Source organism: Python bivittatus, unplaced genomic scaffold (assembly GCF_059951505.1).
Source record: "Python bivittatus isolate LINGU-HERP-01145 unplaced genomic scaffold, Pbiv_v1 ctg000700_np1212, whole genome shotgun sequence".
Taxonomy (NCBI): Eukaryota; Metazoa; Chordata; class Lepidosauria; order Squamata; family Pythonidae; genus Python; species Python bivittatus.
Genome location: NW_028277098.1, coordinates 37,353,526 through 37,368,681, shown reverse-complemented (window position 1 = coordinate 37,368,681; position 15,156 = coordinate 37,353,526). Strand labels below are relative to the sequence as shown.

The window sequence follows — 15,156 nt, the reverse complement described above, 5'->3', positions numbered from 1 at the left end:
AACTGATACTACAAAGGGCATGGGAGGAGTGGGGAGAAAGGCAGCAGAATTTTGAGAATTGTGGGTTTTCCCACACTGACTCACAGAATAAACATTTCTTAAGCAAGAAGCACTACACTCTTAACAGGTTCTTAGGCAAGTAGGTCATGACTAAGAAACTGCTTTTTTCTCCTCTCTTTCTATTGGTGCATCTTGCAGTGAATTCAAAATGATATGCACTAAGAAATAAGATTTTCATTCTGCAGCTGTTAGTAGCGAAATCAAGTTCAAGCATAGAAATGAGACACGTGGCTTGATGAAGGAAAAGGTAAAAATCCACTGATATATTCAAACAACTGATACAATGTAATCATGAATTCTTCTTTTCCAGACAGGTTAAAATATACTCTCTTGATTAAGCTATACAGTACATATCTGGGTCTGCATATCTTCTACAGCAAATTATTTGTGCTTGATTATTTTTAAGATTTGAGAGAAAGCAATAGAAAAAGATTCTGAGCAGGTGTGAAGGTTTAACTTACATTAGATAAATTACCTAATCTTCCATTTTCCCTATTTAACTGGTGTATTGCTTTTTCAAAATACAGGTTTGGTTTTGTTCCTTGGTTCTTTTGTTGAGAATGTCTTTATGAAGCATTTTGAGCAGATGCTGCACAATTATAGCCTTTTCCTACCTAGTAAACTATGTTGATTCTTTAGCTTTGATGTATGCAAATGTACATAGATACACAGTCTGCTTTTCCAGACTGCAGATATTGCTAAATGTATTTGAATTGTGCCGGTTCTTAGACAATATAGTGTGTTATAAAATTGATTTTATTCCTTTGCATACTAAGTACTATTATAAATACAGCCAGATCTAAACTGTTACACTTACATATTCTATTAAAGCTTTATTTCAATAAAGGAGGGGATATCTGTCTATTTGTTTCAAGAGAGAATTGTTATAATAGCATTATCTCTTCCTTTTAAACTGTTTTACCCATTTATTCTTTTTTGTTTCTCACTCCAGATCCCTTGTTAATGTAAGTTAATAGAATGTGGTTTTTCAAGCTATGGTCCCTTACTGAGGATCTCTAGAAGTCAGATTTTCAAGACTCCATATATTAGAATGATCCCAAGTAATATTTCTTCCCAATAAACACAAGAGTAAAAAAGAAAAAGTTAAATACACAGGCTATTAAAGTACCTCTATATATTTAGCTACAGGAGAAAAGTCAATGTCTATGGCAGTCAATCCTTTTTCTTTTCTTTCTCACTTTCTTTTGTTTTCCTTCCTTCCTTCCTTCCTTCCTTCCTTCCTTCCTTCCTTCCTTCCTTCCTTCCTTCCTTCCTTCCTTCCTTCCTTCAAGTCAGTGTTGACTCCTGGCAACTGCCTGCACAAGTCCCTGCAGTTTTTCAGAAGTGGTTTGCCATGGCCTCCTTCCTAGGGCTGAGAGAGTGACTGGCCCAAGGTCACCCAGCTGGCTTTGTGCCTAAGGTGAGACTAGAATTCATGGTCCTCCGGTTTCTAGCCTGGTGCCTTAACCACTACACCAGACTGGCTCTCTCTTTTCTACCTATTGTTAGTACTGTATATAGTTTAATTTTTTTTAAGGTGGACAAGCCCTTTGCCATTACTATTACTACAACTGCTATGATGATGATGATGATGATGATGATGATGATGATGATGATGATGATGATGATATTTTGCTGTTGGTACTATTGTAGTGATATAAAATGTTACACCTTTGTCATAAAAAACAGTTGTGCCATAGAAAAATCTGCTAAGAAACCAACTAAAGAGAAGTGACCCTTATCTAAATCCTGATTGCTCTTCATCTTATAGCATGAAGTAAATGCTATTGAGCCAGTTGCAAAGAGTGATAAATTTAGGGGATTTTGCATGTCTTTTTCAAACATGCAAAATTGCCAGTTATATTTGATTTCAAAAGAGGAAAGCTGAAAAAAAAACCCTGAATATTGATAAAAAGGAAGCTGCAAGGGGAAGTCAAAACATTTAGATCTCTTGAGAAATTACTAAACTAATAGACTTTCAATCTAACCAATAGAAATAGAAAGATATCAAGTTCAGGAATTCTTCAGCATGATTTCCAAATCAAGTGAAGAAATGGGTTAGAGAAAAGGTTTCCTTCAGAAAATGGAAATCTTGCATTAACAAGGGAAAAAAAATAACTCAGAGCCTTTCCTCACTAGGAATTTACAATATAACTATAGCAGCCTGGCAACTCCAACTTTACTCTATGTTCAAATGACACTGACCCTCTTATCTATATGATTTAAGTAATTTTATCCCACTGTTTTGTGTATCACAAAGCACTCAGTCCTTCCTCCTTAATTTGTAACAGTTCTACCATAACAGAACAAAAATGAAATAATCTCCTTGTAGAGTTCTTGGTGCTGTCTGAGCTTGGTTGATTGCTTGCAGAAGTTTCATTACCCGACTAGGTAATATCATCAGTGTTAGTGAGTGTGGGGTTTGCTCCCTGTTTATATACAGTAGCTTGCCCTGCCAGTGTTGGTGGGAATGTGGTTTTCTCCTTGGTAGTTCCTTGATTAGGGTATTGTTTTCTGCTAGATTGTTTGTCTGGTGTTAATCCCTGCTTATCTGGGTGCTGGTTGCTGGAAAGGATGTGTTCTGGTCTTTTTGCTTCCTTCTTAGCTTTTTTATAGTCTCTTTTGAATAGTGTGTAAATATGGTTTATTTCTATATATCTATTAATGGCTGATTCGTCTGAATGCCAAGCTTCTAGGAATTCCCTTGCATTTTTGGATTTAGCTGTGAGATCTAGGATGCTCACAGTTTCCCACTTGAAACTATGGTTATGTCTGTCCATGTGTTGTGAGATTAAGGAGTTTTCATTGTGTCTTCTGAATGCTAGTTGGTGTTCATGGATGCACTCTGCTAGTCTTCTGCCTGTCTGTCCTACATAGTGGTTGTTACAGTCCTTACAGTGTATGTTGTAGATGACTCCTGTTTTTTTTCTTCTTGGGCTATTGGGTCTTTTGATTTACTTATGATGTTTTGGAGGGCTTTAGTTGGTTTGTGTGCTATGGTGATGCCGTGTGGTTGTAATAGTCTGCTGGTTGTTTTTGAGATGTTTTTGATGTATGGCAGTGTTATCCTTTTCATAGCTTGTGTTGGTTGTGCTGTAGTGGGCTGAGTGGTCAGGCCGTTTTTGATAAAGTTGCATGGGTATCCATTTTGTTGGAAAATGTTGTATAGTCGGTCTGTTTCCTTTATCTGATGTTCTGGGTTGCTGCAGTTCATTTGTACTCGTCTGAATAATGTTCTTACACAGCTCCTCTTTTGAGAGGTTGGGTTGTTACTTTGGTAATGAAGCACTTGGTTAGTGTGGGTTGTTTTTTGATAGACTTGCATTTCTAATTAGCTGTCATTTCCTCTGCTGATGAGGATATCCAGGAAGAGTAGTGTTTCTTCTTCCCTTGTGAATGTTATTCCTTTGAAGATGTTGTTGATTGTTTCATGAGTCTTCTGTAGCTGTTCTTTTTTTATTATGACGAAGGTTACCCAAACCATACTTTTGGTTGTATGTGTGGGCGTGCTATACTTTCTAGACACTGCATTACAGTCTCTGCTACTGTATGAGTCCTGAGAGTGGTGATCCCATGGGTGTTCCTCTGATTTGTTGGCATATTTGTCCATCAGACTGAAAGTAAGTGGTGAGGCAAAGGTCAATGAGGTCCATGATTCTAGTTATTTCAATCTTAGTGTTTGGCTAGGTCGGATGTGTTGTGTAGTATTGCTGCTATGGATTCTTTCACTAGTTCTGGATCTATGTACGTAAAGAGTGCTATGACATTGAATGAAACCATAATTTCATTTTCTTCTATTCTTAGGTCTGATTTTCTGGAGGCACTGTAGTGGGGAGTTGATAGAACATTTGCTCCCCCTCTGTGAGATTTCCAAGCTTTTTTGTAAGTTGTTTGGCTATGTTATATGTTGGGGTCCCTGATAGCGATACAATTAGACAAAGGGGCAGGTTGGGCTTGTGTATTTTTGGGCATCCATAGAAGCATGGGAGAATGGGTCCACTGCTTTTCATCTGCCACTTCTCTTCTTTTGCAGTTTGACCTTTCTTGGTTAGGTCATTGAGAGTTCTTTTGATCAGGTTGTCTAGTTTCTGTAGTGGTCTGAGTCTTTTGCTTTTTTGGGGAGCAGTATTCAGGTGATCAAGGGGACATGGTGGCGCAGTGGCTTAATGACACTGAAAGTTGCTGGCCAGAAATGGTCGACACTTCAGCGGTTCGAGCCCAGCCCCACGCAGCAGAGTGAGCTCCTGCTTCCTCCCCAGCTCCTGTCAACCCAGCAGCTCGAAAACCTACGTGAGTAGATAAATGGGTACTCTCACCCTGGTGGGAGGAAAAATGCTGGCAGCGCCTTGCAAAGGACACCGGAGTAGTTGCTGGTAACGCGGAAGCTGCACACACCCGAAAAAGGCGCGAAGCAACGGGAACCCCACCTCCTGCACTCGCCAGCTGGGCTCTGCTCTAGGAAGGAGGCAATGGAAAACCACTTCCGAAACACCTTGCCTTGAAAACTGCAGGGACTTGTCCAGGCAGTCGCCGCAGAATCGGTAACAATTGAGTGCGGATAAAAAAAAAAAAATTCAGGTGATCAGCTTGGCTTTGGCTTTCATTGGAAAATTCCCCTCCCCAGATAATGTTAACATAAAGGAGGTTTCTGTATTTTAGGACATAGGGCAATATCAAATATAAGCTGTCCTGTATGGACAAAATGTCATACAACAATGAGAGTCAAGACATTGTATGGCAGGGCTTTATATTGTTATGGCAAGGAATGTGGTCCACAAAGATTGGCTAGTGAGCAAGTACACAAAATAAAAATATAAGAAGAAATGCAAAAATGATTTACTCAACAGTGGAAGTTATTTAACCATCCAGCCATCAGCTGGAAGGCAAGCGTGTTAAACATCATCATCTTAGCTTCTATAAAATAAACGTCTATCAGAAATCAGTAAACATGTCAGCAAGAGTAATTTTGTAAATTTGTTTTACTTAGACTATCAAAGAGATTTTGACAAAAGTTCCTCACTAAGCAACCTTGAGTAAACTGTTACAGGGTGCATAGCCAGTTACCAGCTAGCTTGCAGTAGCTGTCCACCTAACCCACAAATGTCTTATCTCATTGGGTCTCTGTCCCCCAGCCTCCTTTTCTCCACATACCTAAACCACTTCTTCTGATTAGAGCAGAAGGAAATGATGAACTGCTCACTAAAGGGATTATTAGATAAAGCTCCTAATTTTGATGAGTGCCTTCATGATCAAACAATAGATCATGAGCAAGGATTTGCAATTGCATGAAATTTTGTTGTACCTCCACACTTTATATGGATTCAGAACTTCCATTTCAACACAGTTGCTCAAAGACACCCATCCCCAAGCCAAGTAGTTTATTGCTCTGTTAATAGTTGGTCTATTGCTAGTGAACTTTAGTCAATGTTTGCTTCTCCTGGGCAGCTGCATCCATGGAAAGAGTTGCAAAGAAAAGAAGACAGAGAATAGAGCCACAGGCAAAACAAATAGAAATGAGAAGAAATTGGGAGATAAAAGAGAAAGTTGTCTAGAAATGCCCTAGGACTTCAGTAGAGGTTGTGTTTTTTTTAATCTGTTGCAAGGTGGAGGCAATTTGGGCAAGTTACTGCTGGGAATAGAAGGGCTATTATCTCCCAGACAAATGCTAGAACAGCCTCTCCCAAGAGCATTCTCCTTTCATAAGAAAGCTTTATATCTCTGTCCAGAATGTGGGCGAATGGGTTGAATGGAATATGAATAAGATTCTGGTTTGCAGCTCCTGACCTGTTTACAGCCAATTCGTTTTCACATCAAAATAGATCTCCCACTCCTGAGTTACTGGATAAAATTAAGGATCAGTAACTGGCTAGAGAACACAAAGTGGAAAGTAGGGGGAAGGGGTAATTCCCACGATGGAAAGATATAAAAAGTGCCCCAAGGATCTTCAGTGGAACAGCCTTAAAATGATATGTGTTCTTCAATGTCAGGAACTGTTAAGATATATACATGGAACAATAACAATATACACCCATACACCCATACATGCATACAAACCTAAGCTTTCATATATTCAAATCTGGGGGTGGGGGAGCAAAGGAAATTTTAAGGTGTTGTAAGATATCTCAACAAAATGTTGCACTTGTGCATGACTGCAATGAAAAAAGCAAATTCTATTTTGGACGGACTAAAACCATCTACAGATTACAACTGGGAAACATGAGAAATGAAGTCCAATACATTAGCCTGGTATCATTCTAGGAGTGGCTGATATACTGTATGGTATGCATAGTTTTCAATTTAACATAATAGTGGGGAAGAGGGATTTTGGTTGGTTACATAATGAGACCAGCCATCTTTGTTCTGATGGTGGTCCTATGAGTGTTGTGCTGCTATTTTATGGGCCATGCCTTCCAGAACAAAACTGTGGCCATGTTGGTTCAATATAGGTTCAAATAATATAAATCAAATATTCTGATGCTTTCAAGAGATTCTGATTCTGAAGAACCTTAACAATTCACCTCTTAACCTTTTAAAAACATTAGTTGCATTCTTTTATTTTTATTTTTATTTTTTTAAATTTGTATACACTCAAGAATGTCATTCTTCCTTTTCTGTCTTTCTTTGAGACGATGTTAACATCTTTGTAAAATCTGTAAATGAAGCTGGGGAATTGCACAATAATTGTCTTGCCTAGAAACTCCTAATCAAAAAGCATCTTTGATATTTATCTTCAAATAAAAATGTCAGCTTATCCTAAAATAGTAATATCTTTCTATAGCCACTGACAAGCAGAATAAGATTATGCTTGAATGAACAATATTTATTGTATTTAAAAGTTGTTCAAAAATATCATAGTAGTTAACCAACAGTGGCGCTGAGTTTGTTAAGGAAAACTATGGGACATAAAATAGGTTAAAAATGAATAGAGAAATTTGTTTCCAAAGCCAAATTTGCCTTTCCAATTGTTTCATATTCCCCATTTAACATTTTGGTAGCATTAGGTTAGATGTTTTTTAAGAAATATTGGTAGAGAAAATCATGTTGTTGTTTTTTCTTTTAGACCATGCCTTTTGACAGAGGTTCAACACCTTCCACATCATGGCAATATCTAAAGTATTGTTGGTTTTATACTTGCTTTTCTGCAAGACCCTCCAAAGCCTTCTTTCTCATCACTGCTTAGCTAGAGGGCAAGGTAAGTATTATATCCCATAAAAATTGGGAGAAACTGAACACTGTAATCAGGTTGTATGTGAGGGGGTGAGGGGGTGTAGGGTTAATAGGGAGTCCCAACACTCCATTTATACTCCTGAATATCATGTGGCTTGCAGACAAGTACAAGAGGATTTACCTTACAAGTAAATGAAATCAACACCAAAGCAAATGTAAATAAATATGAACATTCAGTACATTTAACTTTTAAATAATGGTGCATTTGATTGGGTTCTGTAGCAAAACAGTAGATGGATAAGGATATGTTGGAGGTATACCCTTGTGCTACACAAAGAATAAATTATAATATCAAGGGGATGTGACTGAGCTGAAGATTCAATACAGCCAGCAAGAATTCTTGATTGCAGCCATCTTTCATTTTGGAACTAGCTTTAATTTGACAATCATATGAGCTCAAGTGGACAGGGATTTAATTTTTCAGAAACATTATGTCTTCTTGGCTAAATGTCAAGAGGCACCAATTTAGAAATATCAAGGCATCTTATTCTTACATATTCTCTTATTCTCACATGCCTCGATTAAGAGAAAATAAAAATTCTGTGAGAACTTGTTTGCCTATCCAATTCCATCAATCCAAATCAGTATGACCCATTACAAAGGTTAATTGGAGTTGTTATGGGTACATATGCATACATATATCTGTCTAAAGGAAACAGTATGATTTCTTTCTTCCTCTTTTGGAATGAACCCTTTGGTACTCTACTGACAAACCATACATCTGTCTTCAGAACTGGCATAGATTTTTGCCTTTCCCTTTGGCTCTTTTTTTTTTTTTTAAGGAAGTTTTTACATAAGGAAATGCTTATTCAATATTCAAAAACAAGAAGTTTGTTATTAAATTTAAACTTAGCACTGCTTTAGGGAAGAGTATGGAAATAAATCTGGGACTGTCGTAAGAAAAACCATAGTTTAGTAGTAAAGTTTATGCTTTGCAGCAGGAAGTCAATCTCTAACATCTTTAGAAATGGCTGAAATCCTGGAAAACCACTGCCAATGAATATTGATAATTCTGGGCTAGATAAGCCAATGATTTGATTCAATATAATGTATCTTCCATCACAGGCTGTGGAAGAACCCATAGTGATGTCACACACATCAAGACATAATTGTGCAAAAAACACGAAGTATGCAATTTGCATCAGTCATAGCATGCAAATGATGTGCAGTATAACATGGGCACTATGATATTATGCTGCACATGACATTATTGCCTGCCCTGGGTATGACCATACCTCCCATGTTCCTCATCCCAGCCAATCAGTACTATTACTAACTAGCTTCTGCTACACTTGGATACCCAGCTTGGTCCCCAGGATACACTGTACACACAAAATATTCCCTTCATGGTCACTGGGTTTCCTGCTCCATCTCACTCGTTATATTGTGTGTGTGTGTGTGTGTGTGTGTTTATTTAAAAAGGAACCAGCCTTTTGTCAAGCAAAGTGCCAACCTCCAGCATCATTTTAATTCCTAGAATGTCTCTGGGATTAGATAAATACTATTGAAAGATTATGATGCCCAAAACATGGGAGAATTTGTCTCTAAAGTAAAGAATTGCTAAGGTATTCATAGTAATCCTCCCTCCTCTTCCTGTTCTTTTTCTTTTCAGGTTCTATAAAGTGTTTGGGGCACGTATGGACAGAACCGGCCCCAGTCATTCAAATGGGCCAAAGTTTTTCTATCAATTGTCATTGCAGGGAAAAAAGCTGTCAAAATAGGAAACTATCTATGCTCTTAAATGGCATTGATGTTGAGGACACACTCTTGTCAGTTATAAACCAAAGTACAGTTCAGCTCAATCTTCATGATTATAACAAGCCCTTTTCCAGAGTTGCATGCTATGTCAAAAGTTTCAAAGGCCCACTGATATGCGGAACACAGTTTTGTATGGGATGTAAGTATCATGGCTATGCAGCATGAGCTGTGCCCTTGTAGAACATCTCAATTAATTTGAGATAGTCACTGATTAATAGGTAAGTTTTTGAGGTCTTACTTGATGCATATCTGTTTTCAGGAGAGCTTGTGGCTTGGACTGCAGTGTAAGCATTTTCTAAACTAAGGGAGCAAGCCATGTAAAGCAAAATGAATGGGACTTAATTCTGAGTAAATATGCACATGTGGCACTCTTAATCACACTTACTTTGAAGTAAATGTCACCAATGTCATTAAGATGTACACAGATGCCTGTTCCAAACAACTTATGTTGTGTGTAGTAGGACGTGCTCCCAGGAAACATGCTAAGGTTTCCAGGCTTATTTCTAAAGAAATGATAAACCACCATTGCCAACAATAATTTTAGCCCATTGTACTAATTATATCAGAGATACAAATGTTACTAACAGCAATTTCACATTGATTGTGGTTGATCACATAAGTCATATAGATGTACTTTCGTTCTATATATAACCATTGGAGAAGTAGTGGAAAATCCTGGTCACTGATTAAAGATAGTTAAGAGCTAGAAAGAGAATTCTCAGTTTTTATTTTAAACCCCCCCCCAAAAAAACCCACAAGTTAATGAAGAAGCTGACTGAAAGATGAAAAAAAGACTGAGCTTATGGCCATTTCCTCGTGGATGATTTATAGCATCTTATTGCATCATCAACTACCATTATGCCAGTGTTATAATAATGGGGACGTGCTTTATATTGTCAGAATGATAGTTGGGTGACACTCGATGCTGGAAACCAGTAATTAGTAAATGGTTTTTAGCATTTGCTGAAGAGACCAGTATTGATAAAATTTCAGAAACTAAATAAACAAAGATATTAGCCCCAAAGCAACTAAATATTGTTTTTAGGACAATGAATTGCCAGACGAGAAAGGATTTTGTGACAAATACGAAGCATTGTAAAATCATTTAGAGTGTCAGCTATATTTACAGATGAAAATTGCAAGCCTCTAAGTGAATCTTATTCAAATTGCAGCAAATATGTTCATAAGCATGTCTTCTTAGGGAAAAGGTTAATTTTAAAAGCTAAAGGAAACAGCAAGGAAATGTTTATTCAACAGGCAGCCATGATTACATATTTTTGCGGGTATGTGTTTAAATCAGCATAATCTTACAAACTCTGTAATTTGTAGATCTGCCTGACAAACCAGCCAATTTAACCTGTATTAAACCTGAGCGATCAGATAATGTGGCCTGCATTTGGAACCCAGGAAGAGAAACATATTTAACCACTAGGTACATTCTGTATGTGAAAAGGTAAGAAAAGTGTTTGAAGCTTTTATCTCATGCCAGAAGTTTTATATTAGGTATAAGCAACCTTTAGAGGAGGTTGGGATAATCACACAATTTTGCACAACATTGGGGGTGCCCAAAAATAAAAATAAAATGGCTGAAATCTCACTAGAGCTCATGTGTTCTTGCTTGAGATCTGATGAGATCTCAGGCAAGAAACAGAGAGCCTGCAAGATTTGGCAAATTCCAAGTTTTTGGCCACTTTTAATTTCTTTTTAAAATGTAATTTAAAACTTTTTACTTTTAAAGCAGACCCTTGATCAATCATAAAAACAACAAAGAATAGAATAATACCAAAAATGTGCTCAGACCCCCTTCTTTCTTTTTTTAAGGATGAGTCAAGATCTTTCGCTTCAGTCATGTCTTTTTATTTTGAATTAGTTACTAGTGATTGTTAAAGTTCTTATCAGATCTTAAATGTTTTTATTTTCAATTATCAGCTGTCTGAGTGTTCTTTGGATAAAAGGGTGCTATATATCTATATGTACATATATAGATATAGATATAGATATATAGATAGAATACTAATAATAATCATTCTGAACACAGTTTAGAATGCAAATCTAATTAAAAAATAAATAGTTGGGGTATGTTCAAAGTGTGTGGTTTCGTTTATCAATTCTTTTCACTCATTTCTGGATGATTTATTGAGACAGGTTTGAAAGGATTTTTGGAGTTCAGTAGATATTATCCAGGGATCCTCTGGAAATTAACATCAATATCTGGTAGAGGAAGCAGCAGCAATAAACAGATTTCATTAGTTCATTTCTCATTTATTGCAATCTAGGTTTTGAGCTTCTGCAATCTCTTTTGGACCTCCCATGTTTCTGTTAATTAGGTGCCCAGCATAGTGAGCCAGTATTGTGACTTGAGAACCAGAAAGTAACTTTACAGAGACAAATCCAAGGGCATTTACTGTAATTATCCTTTTTTCAAAATATGTTTGGGAGGATCCCAGCTCAGGATTTTGTTTCCAAGAGCAGTTCGTGAAAGGCTGCTGCGTAGCTTGCAAAAACATGAAAAAGTTCCTCTGAAGCCTCCAGCATTGAGTCTTAAGAATTCTACTGCCTCTTTAAATGGAGGTAGCTTTCAGCTGTTCATAGCTGATGGGGTGCTGTTACAAAAGCTTGGTTGGATGGAGCAGGAAAGAGAAGTATTAAATTGTGGAAGAGAGGTGTCTAAGCATAAACTCCAACATCTCCATAGGCTATCATTCTGACCAGCAGAGCAATGGGAGGGAAGGGAGTTGCTTAACCACCAGCCATTTTACTATAAACCCCCGGCCAGCTGGTTTCCTGCTATAAACATAAGTACAGCATAAATGTGTACCCAGAATCCTTGAGAAGAGTGCACGGAGATGGAATTTTAGGGGAAAAATCAATCGCAGGGATATCATTTAAGCATACTGTCACTCCTCTGCTGAAAACTGCAGCCACCAGAGTCCAGTTTTTATTAAAACAAGCAAACAGAACTCAACCAACAGCATGGCTGGGACTTTGTGATATGCATTTGCCTGTCATGTCAAGTTTCTCCCTAAAATTAGGTTAGCTACAAATTCAACCAAACATTAAGATATGACCGAACAGTAACTGTGCTGTGGTTTGACTGCACGGAACCACAAACCAAGCTCAAACATACGAATGCCATACTTTTGACGAGTGAAAAAGAAAAATGTGACCCAGTTACATTTTCTGAAAAAGGAGGTCACAAAGCCTCTCCTTATTCTAGTTTAAGATCACACCAGAAGAAATGCCTTTCACTTAATATACATAAGCACTTTTATGCAACTCTGGCAGCGGTCATGAGATGCAGCACCTCCAAGTTTACGAGTGTCTCATTTCCTGAGAACAAGACAGTATATAGCAACAGCCTCTTCCAATCAGTGGTCTTCATGTGTATCTGACTAGAGTTCCCATCGCGGCTGCAATGTGGCCACTGGATGGGGTAACTGGGGTAGTTGCTGTGTGCCATGGCCATGAGACTTGTTCCAGGTTTTAGGAGCTCTTGGGCAAGTTGTCCTTTGTGGATCTCCGACCACAGGCCTAATCCCACTAGTGGGCAGAATAAGATAGTCACTGCAGACACCTGATTTGGGGTGTCTTGAAAAGGCAACAACACTGTGGGATTTTCTCTCTCAGATGCCAAAATAACTTGACTGGGCGTGGATATTGTGTAAGTTGACTTTTTTTTCTGCTTTTATTCACTGAATACAAAAAAGAATACCCAAAATTATAAAGAAAGGGGAAAAAACTAAAAAAATTATATATTCACAGACACACACACATGCATAAAAGTTGTAAAATAAACATTTCAATGCATGGAAGCCATCATTCATTATAATCATCCGTACTAATCTATATGGAGAAATTATTGGTTCATACATTGCTGGTAACATCAATTCCATAGTACACTGGGTAGCTGGGACCATGTGTTTATCTTTCTAATGCTGAACAATAAGTCTTCTAGCTGTAAATAGGGTACTGATAATTCACTTTATTTGTCCATGTGATAGGAATAAAGTTCAAAAGAATATGAATTTTGAAAATATTGAATCTCAGAATTGAATTAATATAGGAAATAACTCTTTCCCAAATGGAACAACTGATGAACATTATAGAAACATATGTTTAAATGAAGCATTCATTTCATTGTATCTCCAACAACATAACCATTTATATATAAATGAATCCAATGAATCTGAAATACTTTTTTGTTGTTGAAAAAGATGTAATCTAAGATCTGTTGAGGTTTTGGGGTATTTTTAATTTTTTTTAATTAATTAAGTAAAGCATAAAAAGGAAGCCAAAATAAAGGATATTGTATGTTGAATGGGATTTCCACTGTCTTCTTATGGATTAAGAAATATGGTGAGAATAGGAGAGATGGAAGGAGCTGGCCTTTTATACTCAGTACTTGCTTACCTAGAAAGGATACACAAACAGGAAATGATGTCAGAAAGGAGGTGGCTATTCCATGGATTGGCAGCCCTCTTTCTCTTCAGTAAGATTTCTGGTGATGATGCTGGCTGTACATGAAAGAGGTCATCATGCATGTCAGATGTTCCCATTTCCCAGCAGCAAACTGTACCTCAAGATGTTCTTCCTACGGCTATTTTTGGAGGCAATCATGTAACTTTCAAATTGGAGAGCTCTCTATATAGTAGAAACTGTAAAGCTGCTTGAGCAATATTTTTTCAATTTTATAGTATTAACTCTTTTACCATTCAAAGGCAGTTTTCCATCCAGCCTTTTTTTTTTCCTTCACCTTCTCAGTAGCAGCTCCAAGCCTCTATGCCTCATATCATCATACCCTTGAGTGTTGGGCAGCTACGTTGGAGGGAAGGGGCAAGTTTTCTATTGGCAGTACTGAAAGTCAGTAGAGCTTCTGAGAAGTCTGTTTTTTCATTGGTGGGAACTCTTTCTTCAGCCAGCTTCCCTGGCTGCCAACTGACATTGCATCCTGTTCACAAGCCCTCAAAGAGGAAAGGTGGCATGATGGCTTGAAGTTCCCCCTCAGAGCAACAACTTGGATCTTTCTGAACTATGCCCAGACAAATGCACGTTGCCTGGCAGAATCCACCTTAAAAGGCAGCTCCCAGTTCAGGCTGATCTGATTGTTTACAGCTCCTTCCAATTATTCTTTCATGCATAGTAACCCAGATATACGGAGGTGAAATGAACAAGAATCCTATTTTTTCCATCGCTTCAAAGTGGAGATTTTGCAAACAACCAGACAAATGTACACTTTATGTACTCCAAATTTGGATGAAGGCATGAACAATATCTATTTTCATGGAGCAGAGCGTAAGGGAGTTGTTTCATAGAAGTTTAAGAGTCAGGATATTTTTGCAATCTCCTATTGGTCATTTGGAGTGAAAACATAGGCTGGTTCATTGTATTCTTTGACTATTCTTTGCATGTCAAGGTTAACAGAAGTAAGAAAAATATCAAGTCTTCCAATTGGTTTGTGAGGGATTGGCAGGTAGAAACAGTGCTATATAGCAGTGCTATATAGCAGTGCTATATAGCAGTGCTATATAGCAGTGCTATATAGCAGTGCTTTAATATAAGCTGTGCAGAATGATTTCAGCTCGAAGGAGAAAAAGTAAACAATCCTAATTTGGATAGTCAGCTCCCTAAAATAGGTCATTGGCCCCTCTCCACATTTATAATTCTACTTTGAATTTTAGGGGGAGAAATGAACTATTGTTTTAAGTTCCATGCACTTCAGGAGAAAAAAAAAATCCTTAGTGGCTGAAGAAAGGAAATTCATGAAGAAACTATCTGGCAGGATATGAATTAAGTATCTCTCTGCTATTGTTTCATTACAGATTGTTCCCTCTGTTTGAGGAATAATTTTGCTTTGGAATTGATAAATTTTGCAGGGCTGACATTTTATATGACCATGTTGTATTACAAAGCCTGGCTGAGTCTTTCTTTGAAAGCAATAGAACTTAAAAGAAGTTACCTGTGGTTGGGTTATGGTTAATATGTGGAAGGAAACAAAGCTTTATTATAAACTTGCTGACCATTAATAACAATGACATTACTAGAACAATATTTGCAGGTTTTATTATAGTTATACATTCAAATATTTAAATAGTTACTTTTTTATTTAAACTC

General features: G+C 37.5%; 1 protein-coding gene across 1 annotated transcript in view; it reads left to right on the top strand.

The window, feature by feature from the left end:
- The first annotated feature begins 231 nt into the window (after positions 1-231).
- IL23R (interleukin 23 receptor) overlaps positions 232-15,156 on the top strand; it is a 49,080-nt gene continuing 34,155 nt past the window's right edge. Inside the window, exons 1-4 of the mRNA XM_088154136.1 lie at positions 232-307; positions 7,121-7,252; positions 8,900-9,184; positions 10,375-10,498. Coding sequence (XP_088010262.1) covers positions 7,159-7,252; positions 8,900-9,184; positions 10,375-10,498 — 503 coding nt within the window. The 5' untranslated portion in view covers positions 232-307; positions 7,121-7,158. The remainder of the gene's footprint in view (positions 308-7,120; positions 7,253-8,899; positions 9,185-10,374; positions 10,499-15,156) is intronic.